The sequence below is a fragment of the Copadichromis virginalis genome, linkage group LG6, assembly GCF_057382275.1.
Source record: "Copadichromis virginalis isolate Kocher_CV1m ecotype Utaka linkage group LG6, C_Virginalis_male_GT1.1, whole genome shotgun sequence".
Taxonomy (NCBI): Eukaryota; Metazoa; Chordata; class Actinopteri; order Cichliformes; family Cichlidae; genus Copadichromis; species Copadichromis virginalis.
In genome coordinates, this window is record NC_140623.1 from 16,675,721 (window position 1) to 16,689,104 (window position 13,384).

Genomic DNA, 13,384 nt, shown 5'->3' on the forward strand with positions numbered 1-13,384 from the left:
GTCAGACCAGACTGAAAATTTCCGCATTAGCTAGCGGGTTTGTTTGCTGAGTGAAAGAGTGTGTAAGTGCACGCACAGGCTCAGTGCATTCTGGGAGTTTTTATTTTTATGGCGGTTAGCCTAATGAAGCGGGGAAAAGCTCAGCTGGAAGAAACGCCGAGGATGTGTGTGTGTGGGCTGTCTGCACCATGTTTTCCTATATTTAGTTCTCTTCTCATACGGTGCAACAGCATCACACCACCTCTAACCAGAGATGGGCAGTAACGCGTTACTTCTGATTACTTTTTTCAGGTAACGAGTAAAGTAAGGGATTACTATTGCAAAAACGGTAATTAGATTACCGTTTCTTTCCCGTAGGAACGCTGCGTTACTGCGTTACTAAAACAGTGATTTTTTGCGAGAATGTCTCACGACAGTGACGTAAGCGAGTGCGACGTTAGTGACAACAGCTGTGTGCAGATCAACAATGGATCATATATGGAGTGCAGGAGAGAGTATGAGCGTGCAGCGTTTAAAGCGTGGAAGTACTGACCTTACTTTGAGTTTGATTCCATAAAAAGTGACAAAAACATTAGCGTCCGTTGTGCGTGGGAAGAAAACTTCTTTTTACAGCGAAAAAAACCCCTAAACTTCCAAGCAAGCACCGAGTGCGCAACGACGTAATGGGAAACTCACAGAGAAACTCGCGGATTCTTCCACTGACCGCGGCACACCTGCACCAGGGTAAACCTCCGCCTACCGCACTCCTGCTTTACAGGTGAAAATAGAGCAACAGGACCGCTGAGTCTTTGATGTTATTTATTTTCTGCTATGTTTTACTTGCATCTATTTGAAAGAGTGAGTGTAAACACACAAAAAAAATTATTTTATGTGCTGGAATGTGCACAAAATAAGTTTAAATGTTAAACAAATTTCTTCCAGTCAATGTTGCATATAATTAAATTTTTGCTTGATGCATAAAGTTAAAAGGTTAAAACTAATAAAACAAGTTTTAAAAAGAGACTTTTCCATTTGATTACATTTTGTATGATGGATTATGCAGAAAAAGTAGAATTGGGCTGAAAGATCTATCGCTTTATCACCTATTCAGGTTGTAAATAGTGTTTTTAAAAAGTAACTAAGTAATTAATTACTTTTGAAAATAAGTAATCAGTAAAGTAATGGGATTACTTTTTGGGGGAAGTAATCAGTAATTAGTTACTGATTACTTTTTTCAAGTAACTTGACCAATACTGCCTCTAACACCACCAGCACCATCATCACTTCCTGTGTCTACCTCCAGCTGCTGTGTGCGCATTGCAGTTATATTTTTGTATTTTCTAATTAGCTTTTATTTATTTTTTTTTACTTGTTTTAATTCAGTTTAGTTTTCAGGATGGATTTTCTAATTTTCAGTTTAGTTTCCATCTTTTTAATTATTATGGAGCACATGTCAGAGGCCAATTTTCAGAAAATCAGGACAGATGTAATAAGAAAAAACACTTTTAAAAAAGTTCATAGTACCATTTCAGTTCATTTTATTTTAGCTAAAATATTTTGTCATCTAGTTAACTATAATTCATCTCTGCATGTGCCACATGAGCATCACGTGTCTTCCTGAGCACGTATCAAACTCCTTTTAAGTCATTTTTTAAAGGTTTTGCACACAATAAAACATTTCCTTTATATTTAGAAACGTGTGATTTATGAACCATGTTTATGCAATAAAAAACAGACGACACTGGATTTGAGTTTTTATTTAGAGATTTGCATCCTCACCACAAGCCCAGTTGTGTTTTTCAGACCTTTAATATTGCAGAGGCTTCTGGGAATTTTATTTGACAACACAAGCAACAGGCCCTCATTAACAGTCTGGTGAAACATGATATTTTGTGTGTCATCGCTCCTTAAATCCTGTTAAAACAGCGCTTACCAAACTTTTGAAGCTGATCAAACAAGTTGACAGCCTACATACAGTTTTTATGAACAAACAACAACATAAACAGGAACTTAATTAAATTTAGTTAAATAAAAGCTGATTCAATAGAATAAGCACATGTGTGTATTTAATAGCTTGTAACACTTTGTAGTAAACTGCGCAGTCTTCATGTTTCAAGGATGTACTGAGCCGAGCAGAGCTGCCGCTTTGCTGCTTAAATGAATAATTCAATACCTTTGGTCTCTTTGGTCAAAAACACAGCTGCACAGCTGTTTGGTAGATTCCCATGAGAGATGTGATCTGTGTCAGTTCTGAAAGAAAGCGAGTAGCTACTTTTTTTTTTTCAAATTGTCAAACCATTCCTTAAATAAACACCTGCTAAGTGAAACCTGTTTGATGCAAATTATGTAAGCTATATTACAAATATTCACAGAGAAAAAGAAAGCTATTACTACAAACCTACTTACATGTTATAAAACAAAGTTTAACAAAAAATATATAAAACTTTCAAAAGACTTGAAAGTGTAAAAACTGTACACTTGTGTTGCCTTGTTTAAAACTGATTATGTAAGTACAAATTGATTCTCTATGCAGCTAAATATGCAGCTGTTGGTGTACATAATAAAATGGTAAAGGGGTCGAGAAAACACTTCATAGGATTTTGCTGGCATTAGTGGTTTTGTCAAATGGCCTGAAGGACTACTGAAAGACGCCTTCATCCCAGAGTTCACGATTGTTCTTCCCTTTTGTCCTTGGAAGTGTTAAAAGATCTGAATCGGAAGCCTAAACAGCCCAGTGATCCTGGAAACGAAGAAAGCTTTTAGAAAAATAAAGTGCACTAAGAGTCAGGTATGAAATATGTGAAGAGATACAGATGAGCGCTTACCACAAAGGGAAGATCAGTTCCAGTTCTCCTGTCCACTGTGGAGGGAAAAGAAAAGGTAATGTTTTATGTTAATGACTGGAACATCAGTCAAATCATCAGGAAGAGCATCTGGAGCTGTTGCGACACCTTGTGACTGTTACTGTCATTGCTATTATTATAAGTTGCAGGGTGAGGGTGATGGGTTTTTTTAAAACCACATAGTAGATGATTATAAAAAGCAAATGATTTCCTGTGGTCCACACAATGGGAATCACTTCCACAAATCTTTGAAGATTGGAGGGTAAACATGTACACAGGTATACAGGAATTGTATTCATATTTCTATAGTTGAAATATGTGAGAGTTACACACAGAATTATATTTATTAATTTATTTTCCTGTGAGGTTTTCACCTGCACACATTCAAAGCCAGGACTTGTGTTTTGGGGCCTTTACTGTTATTTCACAACTGGTGGGGAAAACACGAGTTTTCCAACATTTTTTTTAGTGTTTGAAAATAGTTTTGGGTGCTCTGTTATTCAGAAGGAAACACAAATCAATCATGCAGAGCTACGTGCGTTCGTGACTCCTTCCAGGATTAAACCAGGGACCTTTCAGGAATCTAAAAAATGATTTTCTTGTTTTTTTGTTTTTCCAAATAATAGATTGATTCATTTTTGGTCTTAACACAAGAAAAATGTTTCAGAAAAATAGTGTCGCATTAGGTTTCTTCTGTTTTGTCCTGTTGAGGCTCATTTTCCTTTAACTGGAGAACACAACAGCGCTTCAAACACAAAAGCAAAAGATTTTTCTCTCTTCCTGTGCAGCTTTGACTGAACACTGCATATATCCAAGGATGAAAACTGATCTAATTGAGGCACAATCTGGATGCCTGACACGTGGCAGCATCATGTGGATATAAGCAGTTACCTCCATCACAGAAAACTTCATTTCAGTGGGCTCTGATGTTTGAATGCAGTGATGGATGAAGAAGATAAGAGGGAAGTCAGGAAAAAGAAGGATGTTTTTGTCAAAATGAAATCAGCGTAGTGATGGTGGGATGCTGGATGGTCTTACATGGCTGATTGTTAGCGTAGCTGTAAGGGTTAGTGGAGTCATCAGTGATCGTCAATACCTCATCAGCAGGGAGAGAGTTCCAGTGGGTCACCAGACTGAGTAGCTCGGGGGGGCAGAGGCCCGAGGGAACCGAGTCAGAGTGTCAGAATAGGGAGAGCTGAATGCGCACACACACACACACACACACACACACACACACACACACACACACACACACACACACACACAGGGAATTCTTTATATCTCTATATGTGGTAAATAAAAATTTACGCTGACAGGACTCCAAATATCCCTCCACCAATTAACACTCCAGCATGCAAGTCAGATTTAGCTCCACGCGGCTCGTACCTGATGGCAAGGTTTCCATGGATATCACACACCTGTTCACCGTGATTACCTGTATTAGCCATACTGCAAGAGAAGAACGAGGGGAGGGGCAGATGAAAAAGGGGAAGACTCCTGTGAAAGTGACAGGGATGGAGTGATCCACAGAGAGCGACGCTCGCATCGGAAAGAAAGAGAGCGCGAGCAGTGATGGGAAAGTCCATGTTAAGAGCTAAAATGCCGAGCTCGTGATTTCAGAAGAAAGAGTGAAAAAGCTCAAGAGATTCGAAGCTGAACAGTCCCGTTCCAAAAAGCGAGTAAGTGTGTGGGAGAAGATGAGAAAGTGCATGAATTATCGATGTTAAAGTGCAACAAGCCATGGGTAAGAGGAGCTGGAGTGAGCGGATACAACACAAGGAGAAAATACGAGGAGAATCCGTGTCCGTGAAAAGGAATAATGGACAGAGAAAAGGAAAGAAAATTATTAATGAATTTGGCTTTGATTTACATCAGAAAAAAACCCAGGAGGATAACGAGGAAGGTTTGGACTCACTCTTCAAAGACGTCCTCTGTGTCCATCCTTCTGTAATACTTGGCCAGTTTGACAGAGAAGATGATGCTGGGGATGAGCAGGATGCAGCAGCTGCCGAGACCAAACCAGAATGTGTTCTGGAAAATAAAAGTACCAGTAATCACATTTTATGCGATTTCATTCATTGCTGTTACTTTTCACTAAACACTGAACTCTTAGTGCTAAAACACTGTCAAAAAGATTTCAAATCTTGATATTAATGTGGGTATAATAAGAACTCATATTTGGCACAATGGCTGTACCCGTTTCTCTGTACCTGACAAAAGTTGCAGAGACTGAAACATTGTGTGGAGGTTATAATATATTTCTACATAACAACAAGACAACGAAACCACTATTTTATTGATTATTATCATTTATGGTCCACCTGCTTCATATTATTCTAACATTATTGTAACACAATACAGTCCTGTGAAAAACTAAGTACACCCTTTCAGTCCATAACTTGTAGAACCATCTTCAGCATCAATAACTTGATACTTTTCCTGTATGAAATTTATTGGGAATTTTGGCCCGATAACACAGGACTCTGTGTGAGAAGTTTGAGTCCAGCTTTATCTGTCACACAGATGGAGTGGAAGTGGAAGATGCCCAGTTCCCGTGGCTCCAAAACAAACCCAATTCATCATCCATCCTCCGCCGTTATGAGGTGTTTGTGCTGCTGTGTTTGGTTTTCATCAAATGTGGTGCTGTGCATTAAATACTTCACTTTGGTCTCTGGTGTCCAGAGGACATTGTTCCAGAAGTCTTGTGGTTTGTTCAGATGTTACTTTGCAAACCTCATCGTGCTGCCATGATCATTTTAGAGGTAAGAGGTTTTGTCCTGCAACCCTTCCTAAAGAAGTCACACTTACTCAGTCTTTTTCTAATCTGAATGTCATGAACTGAGGCCTTTAGAGTCTGAGATGTAGCTCTTGGATTACTTTCAGTCCTTCTGAGCCTGACTTGAGTGTGAGTTTGCTGGGACATCCATTCCTGAGAGATTGCGGCATTGTGTTAACACACATCTGGATATTCAGATGTGTGTTAACACAACACCTGTAACATCCAGACCAACAAACTACCAAAATGTCCGCCTTTGTAATGATCTTCAGACTTGCTGAGGATCAGCGAATCAAGTGATTAACAGTGAGTAGCAGCATCTGGCTGCAACTGACGACCTTAATTCCTATTGAAGAAGTAAGGGTGTATTTAATTTTTTTAGGGCTGTAGAGAGTCCCATAAAAACATGTTTACCTTAGAAATGTACTGATGTACAAGTTTAAAGTAGACTAAAAGAGTAATTGCAAATGCTTGAGCTAAGGTACTTGTTAATATGCAACAACTCTTAAATCAGGGGACTTTTTATTTGTAATCATCACTGAATGAAATGTCAGGACTGTGACTTTTAAAGACATAATAACATCATGGACCAATGAATTAATAATAAATATACTTGTTGTAGTACTGCTAATGTCACACATTTATGCAGCTGCATTTCACGAACAGAAGCCTAAAATATGTGTGCACACAGACACACACACATGCACACACAAAGCACATCTAAATGTACAGTAGCTGCAGGCAGTGCAAAAATTAAAATCCTGTTTATATTGCTCACAGTCTTTGGCCTGTTTGGGCTCATTAAACTCTCAGGAAGTCGCATGCTTGATATACAGCAAGTATAAAAACATAAACCTTTATAACTCCTCAGGGTCAGGAGTGAAAACACGGAAGAATCCATGTGTGTGTGTAAATCCCCGGCCCAGACACAAAATAGGCTTTATTTAATCTCAGTGTTTGTGAACAACACACCGTTCTCCTCCTAAAACTCTGAGCTCCCCAAACAGTTCACATAAAACCACAGATATATTTTTAGTTTACATCCAGGTACATGAAGGTACATGCACTGTGCAAACAGCTGGGAAAACACACATCCACACATACAGGTAACCACAATGACATCTTACCAGTGAGTCGATTATGAAGCTGCATCCTACTATTTCCATACTGTCCACAATGTTGCTGATGGGTTTACACTGGGCCACCTCTGTAGTTAGCTGTAGGATAAAAACACACATGCTGGCTGATCTCTCTTCAGAATCCACATTTATTCATTAACTTCAAGTTAAATCAGCAGTTCTTAAACCATACTAAAACTTAAACACTAAAACTAAATTAAACACTGACTCAGATAATCAGAAGAGGCAGAGGAAGGATTTACTATACTGCAAATTTTGTACAAAGACACTGAAGAAAACAATAGAGAAAATGGCAGAGTACTCACAGAGTTTTTAACCCATTCTGTGTACTGTTTGAAGTATCCCACCAAGCCCTGCACACACGCCTTTGTTTCCTACAACCAAAAAAATGAAAAACACTCATGAGTACTCACTATGATCACGATTGAGATTTCAAGCTCTGGAGTTCATTTCCCTGTTGGATCAAGATTAGCTCTTTATACACTTTTCTTTAAAATGTAACCTGATTTGAGCACTACGATAATGACGTTCTTGGCCAGTGAATCAAGTTTGGATTGCAAACACAAAAAATATTTATAATAATGTAATCAGTCTGCTTACAATGGGACTCTAATAAGCCACAGAAAAACAAGTCGTCTTTATTCTGAGGCAACACATTTGCTACCAGAGAACAAAATCACAACACCAGTCGCCTCAGAGCCCTTACGATTATAAAGCAAAGACCCTACAATAATAGAGGGAATATTGCAACAATCATACAACCCCTCTATGAGCAAGCATTTGGCAACAGTGGGAAGTAAAAACTCCCTTTTAACAGGAAGAAATCTCCAGCAGAATCAGAGAGGGGGATGAGGGGAAAGAAAAGAGAGAAAAAGGAGACCATAAGGACACAAAGACAAAACGCACACTTTGGGACAATTTAATGATGTGAGTGTTGGTGTAAAAACCCCTGAGAGAAGACAGGAGTGGAGCACAAATGCCCAGTGCATCATGGGAAGTTTGCAGCCTGTTGTGGCATGATTAAAGAGCTTTTTGCTGTGTGTTCAACATTTATCTTTTGATGCTCCATGTCACCATGTTATGTTGAAGCCTTGATCGATGTACCTGCTTCACCACGTGGGAGGCATTATGAGCGATGAGGTACTCTGCTGCATCAATGGCACTCAGGACATTTGTTACTTTGACCTCAGAGAGAAATAAAAGCAAAAGAAATTAGTTCACGAAACGTGGATAGGTTGCTAAGGAAATAATTGTTTACACTGCTATCTGTGGTCTATAACAATAGTTTTCATATTTACTGGCAGGTCGTTGGATGTCTTCTGTAGGTGTTTGACACTCTGGTGCAGCGTACTCTGTGTGAGAAGATTAAAGCACAAGCAGTCGCACGGTGAAACAGACACACGCACAACTCCCTCCTTATTTACAGATACACATCCATCACATCACGCCACCGCTGTCACAACATGAAGGACGTTGCTAAGACAACACACACAAAAAGAAAATAAATCACTGTCACAGTGCTGCACATCGACAGCAGCTTACCCGTGCTCTGACATATTTCTGTCACCACATTATGAAAGAAAAGAACAAAAAGAAGGAACACTGAGGAACAGAGCAAAAAACAGACCATGTAGATGTGTTTTGTCCCTGAAGACATTCTCTGTTCATTAAGATTACGTAATTACCACTATTTCCCTATTAAATAATGGTAAAAAAAAGAAAAAAGCTTAGGTGTAATGCTACATGTTTGCCTCATTCAGTATGTGCAGATGTGCAAATCCTCCCTGGGCCACTTGCCACCAGCTTTCCTGTGCTAGGCCAACTCACAGGTTCTCCTTCTATGTGGGGTGAGACGCTGCTGAAATACGTGCTGTTGTTTTTTACATGAGAGTCACTGCTTCATACTAACTCAAATACTATTATCCTCACCTCCTCAACCCTGTAGGTATCTGTTTTAGTAACAGAAACAGCATTTGGCTCAACCACTGACAGTTTGTTTCATTAATGGGGTCAAAATGATTTTCATTTTACCCAAAAATGGGTAAAAAATTTACGTTTTTTGTTGTGATGCCTGAAATAAAAAAGCCTCAATTCAAAATCCTCTGTTCATCTAGGACACTGCTAAAGAAAAATAAACAGGTGATCTTCATCGTCTTGGTAGCTGAATATATAAAATAAGCTATGAGAAATAAGTGTTGAACTGTTAATAGTGCTGTTTGTATTTGTGCTGTGGTTAGTTGATTACCATTGCTTGCTCCAGTGGCACCACCTGTTCTCGGTGAATGAATCTAATGCTGCTGGCATGGCCTCTCAGTGCGTTCTCCAGAGCACCACGTGGCTGTAAACAAACACAGTTTTAAGGCTACAATATGTTATTACAGATGTATATTGTTTAGGTTCCCATGAAAATGTAGAATAGATTTTGAGTCTTTAACGTAACTAAAAACAAATATTTTGTCATTGTTTTATTATAAGTTTCACTACAAGGGCACATGCAAACATCTCCCTGTGTAACAAGCTCCAGAACCCGAACACGTGGCATAAATGTGTGCAACGTGAACATGAACCCTAAGTTCCTTCAACATGGGTGTCTGACTATATGTTTAGAATTGCCGGTCTAACACGTATATATGACATTCCTGCTGTCAAGTATTAAGTCAAGTACTGCCAGAGATGTGCCATCCTTCATGAAGATGAAATTAAAAAAATCCACTTTTAATCAGATCATTTAGACAGATGTGAAGATTCACTTTAGGTCTGTGGTGAGAACCTGACTAATTCAGCAGCTCAAGTGTTCATAATTTTAACCAACTGTGATATTGTGGCTAATAGTTTTTCACCCGTTTTGCATCCACAAGAGAGCAATAGTGGGACCTCTGACTGCCACTGCTCTACAAAAGGCTGTAACCGTGCATGCATACAATATGTTGATGCTGATCTACAACACATGTGCAGACATTAATGACTCACCAGCTGGTCAGCCTGACCCTCCAGGTCGCTACAGAAGGACAGCAGATCTATTAGAGTGACTCCTTTATTTACCTAAAAACCAGGAATTTACACATGAAAGATGGTTAGTATAAAAGGTTTTAGTTAAGGTTTGTTTGGGGGTGGGGGTATTTTTATTAGGGATAGCTTTTAAAGTTGCATAATCACTGTTTCAAATTAAATGCATTTTATTTATGCATATTAACAAAACTGGAAGATGTTATGATTGCATTCAAAATATTTTACATTAAACAAGAAAAATAAAATTAGCAGAATAATGGAAATAATTTTTACTGAGTGTATGTGCATGTAAGCGGAGTGAAGGGCTTTTTGTGCACAGGATATAAAGGAAGTAAACGGTGTGCATCGTGCCATTCAACATAAACACAACCACAGATGCACACAGCTCACCTCAGTGAGATAAACCTGAAAGTCAATCTGTCCAATTCCAGAGTTGGCAAAGTTGATGAGGTTGTCTCTGCCAGCCTGCTCCAGCAGCGTGATGCCCTGCAGGTCCACCTGCACACTATCAAACACTTTGGCCAGGTCCCTGTTGTACTGTTGTGAAACACATGTGTAGAGTCAAACTACCATTCACCTTCTGCCATCAATGCACCTGTAATGGTGACATACAGTAACATAGCTCTTACCACTGTTCTGTTGAGGAAGGAGTTAATGTTGAACATGGTCTCCAGCTGCAGAGCGTGATACAGACCGTTGTTGTCATAGCACTCCCTGTGAGACAAAACCATGATCATCACAAACACAGTGCTGTGATGTTTTCTGCTTAACTACAGGTAATGAGTTTCTTACAAAAACAACTAGAAAAATGGATTCATTACTTTTTCGTGATAACTTAAATGTTACCTGTACATGCCGCCTAGAGTTAAATCAATATTTGGATTCTGGAAAAGCATCCCAGGAAGGAAGTTCCTCTTTTCAGGATGGACCAGGAACGGCGTATCAATGATCTACAGACACACACACACAGTTTAAGAAAGCAGTGTTGGCCATTTTACGGCTCAGATAAAAGGTGAAAATAATAAAATCTCCAGCAGAATAAAAATAAAAGACAAAAGAGAGTTAACACCTTAAACAGTTGTCTGTTAGCCAGAGATTCACATATCAGCTTTTCCACATTGCCCCCGACAACAAACAGGGTGGTAACGATGACCATCAGCACCCAGGCAAAGATAAACGAGAAGCCAACACCACTGCAAGAGTAAAAAACAGACTCTGAGAGACAAAAATAATATTTTTGCTGTTATTTCCCACCATATATCACAAGAGATAATCCCGTAAGAGTCCACTTTTGATAAAACCAGTATTAATGTGAAGAAACTCTCTGAACTTGAGACCTTTCTATAATTATTTCATGCATTTACTGTTAAATTTAATCTTATTTGAAGAACACTATTGTGAGTCTTCATTTTTTGTAAAGTAAACCTGTACTCAGTGCTTATAATGCTTCCTTTGTTATATGACTGTAAGCTAAATGGATCACAGCCACTTTTACAGTTTGAACTCCACCCTGAAAAAAAGATCCCTGAGTGATGCCTTCAGGTGAGTGAGTGTTGTGATGGAAACCTACGCCATCAGCAGGTTTCCCCCAGTGTTCGACAGGCAGCCGCGGGTGGTCGGGCTAGCTTGCTTGTCGTAGCCACAGTTACCACACAGCAGGCCGAGGATGTTAAAGGCCATCACCAAGACGACCATGCAGAGCACCGCCACGCAGGCGATCCACCTGAAGGTTAGACAGAGAGGTTTACCCACTTTAACCTAATTCATTGTAACCTAGAGTGAGATTATTTCTCACAAGCTGTTCAACTAGTTTGGTTCTTTTTATTTATTTATTTTTTAAAAGCAGTGAGAAGGACCGTGTGTTATAACTAGAGCTGAACCTTAACAGCCTTGTTTCTATCTATGACGTTTTAACATCCTCACATTTTCTTAATAGATTTTTAAAGAGAAACACACAAACCTGTAAAAATCCATCTGATCGATTTGGGGGTAATAGGACTCAATAGCTTTGTGTCTTTCATTTAGGAAAATGGTGAAATTTGCCAGAGAAGCTTCCACGGGGAACATCTTGGAGAAGCCGGTGATCTCTGCACCGATCTTATCCAGCATCCCCTTTACTCCTACAAACACAATTGTAACAATAAATAAGTCAGACAGAAATAAACTGGAAGGCTGGGGGTTTTAAGGTGAAGTGAAAAAGGGATAATGTGTCTGACACAGAAGAGAAAAACTTACGAGGCAGAGCTGCAGTTTCATCATCCACAAGTATGCAGACAGAGATGAAAGAAGAACATGAAACACTTTATACTCACTCTTATCTCATTTACAAAACAGAGCTCTAGCTCACACACACACACACACACACACACACACACACACACACACACACACACACGTGTACCTGCAACAATGTTTTTTGTTTGCTCTTTAACCAGTCTTGGCGTGTCGTTAAAGGATGCGTAACCCTGTAGATGAACAGAATAAGAGAAAAGAAAGATGACAGGTGAGACAAAAAGTTTTAGCATGGACAAGATGATGATGCTGAGTGAGAGACGGCCACTAACCTTTTGTACAATGTTGCTGAGATCTGTTTTCAGGACAGTATTGACATTGGCCAAGGCATGATTAACATCTGGGATCTGACAGACAGGAAAAAGAAGCAGAGTAAACCTGGAGATATTTCTCACGGTTAAAATGTTCCAGTATTAGATGGCATATTGCTTCTTATCACCTTGGAGAAGTCAGCATTGATTCCCAGCTGGGACAGTGTGGAGCGGATGGTGTTACAGGTATGTGACACAGCTCCGTTCGTGCAGGCGGGGTCGGACAGGGTGTTGGACAGAGAGGCGCGCTCTCCTGACAGGCTGGCCTGAAGCTTCCCCACCCCGTCCTGCAGCACCTCCAAGGACGAGCTGACGTTCTCCAGGGCCTCTTTGGTCTCCCGCATGGCTACAAACAACAAGCAATATGACACACAGTGAAACTACTTTTTCTTGAGACAACAGCATGCTGGGCTTTTTTACACCGACCACAGAGGCACAACCCACAGAGGAAAACTATAACAAAAAACAGTTTCCAACTTAACACAAAGGTTCAGAATAACCATCTGCTTCTAACACTTTTGCAGACACAGCTACGAACACTGCACCACTGAGTCCCACTCAGCTCACTTTACCTTTGATGGCACTCTCAACTTTTGCTTTAGACAAAAGAAAATGTGAGAGAATCATAGAGGGGGAAAAAGAAAGAAAAAGAAATGAAAATTAAATGGTGAGTACTTTTCCTTAAAGACTGTCTTTAGTATTAAACCCACAAGAGAAGTTGTGGCATTTAAATGGCATTAGCTGTAACCGTAGCAACTACTTAAAAAACTCCTGATTTTATTAGAAACTTAAATTTGCTACAAAATTTAAAATTTTATGTGTATTACAGTACATCTTTTAAAAAGAACAACTGAGTTTTGTTTAAGAACTTGCACACTGGTTTGTGAGTCCGAGTTGTGTAATCTCAACGGGAGGTTTATACAGAGACGTTACCTCCTGCCATACGCAGGGCGGTGTCCAGCGAAGGAATCACTGATTTCTCCAGCTGAATGTGGATCCTACCCCCCAGCAAAGGGCCAATGTCTGTGAGGAAGC

The 13,384-nt window shown here is 39.6% G+C and overlaps 1 protein-coding gene across 5 annotated transcripts in view; it reads right to left on the reverse strand.

Moving 5' to 3' along the window:
* Positions 1-1,721: 1,721 nt before the first annotated feature.
* The window catches only part of prom1b (prominin 1 b), a 28,596-nt gene continuing 16,933 nt past the window's right edge, over positions 1,722-13,384 (reverse strand). The window contains exons 7-28 of one of the 5 annotated variants that reach the window (XR_014920850.1): positions 13,283-13,372; positions 12,478-12,695; positions 12,311-12,385; positions 12,148-12,211; positions 11,982-11,990; positions 11,707-11,866; positions 11,317-11,469; positions 10,816-10,939; positions 10,593-10,696; positions 10,376-10,460; positions 10,137-10,283; positions 9,708-9,779; positions 8,983-9,075; positions 8,036-8,089; positions 7,842-7,922; positions 7,043-7,111; positions 6,726-6,815; positions 4,738-4,853; positions 4,209-4,271; positions 3,919-4,017; positions 2,805-2,839; positions 1,722-2,719 (exon numbers count right to left, since the gene is read on the reverse strand). Coding sequence is in view for 2 of the 5 variants with exons in the window: in XM_085458940.1 (XP_085315066.1) it covers positions 4,546-4,576; positions 4,738-4,853; positions 6,726-6,815; positions 7,043-7,111; positions 7,842-7,922; positions 8,036-8,089; positions 8,983-9,075; positions 9,708-9,779; positions 10,137-10,283; positions 10,376-10,460; positions 10,593-10,696; positions 10,816-10,939; positions 11,317-11,469; positions 11,707-11,866; positions 11,982-11,990; positions 12,148-12,211; positions 12,311-12,385; positions 12,478-12,695; positions 13,283-13,372 (1,835 nt within the window). In the remaining 3 variants the exon portion in view is untranslated. The other 4 variants (XR_014920849.1, XR_014920851.1, XM_085458941.1 and 1 more) reach the window with 4 other exon arrangements.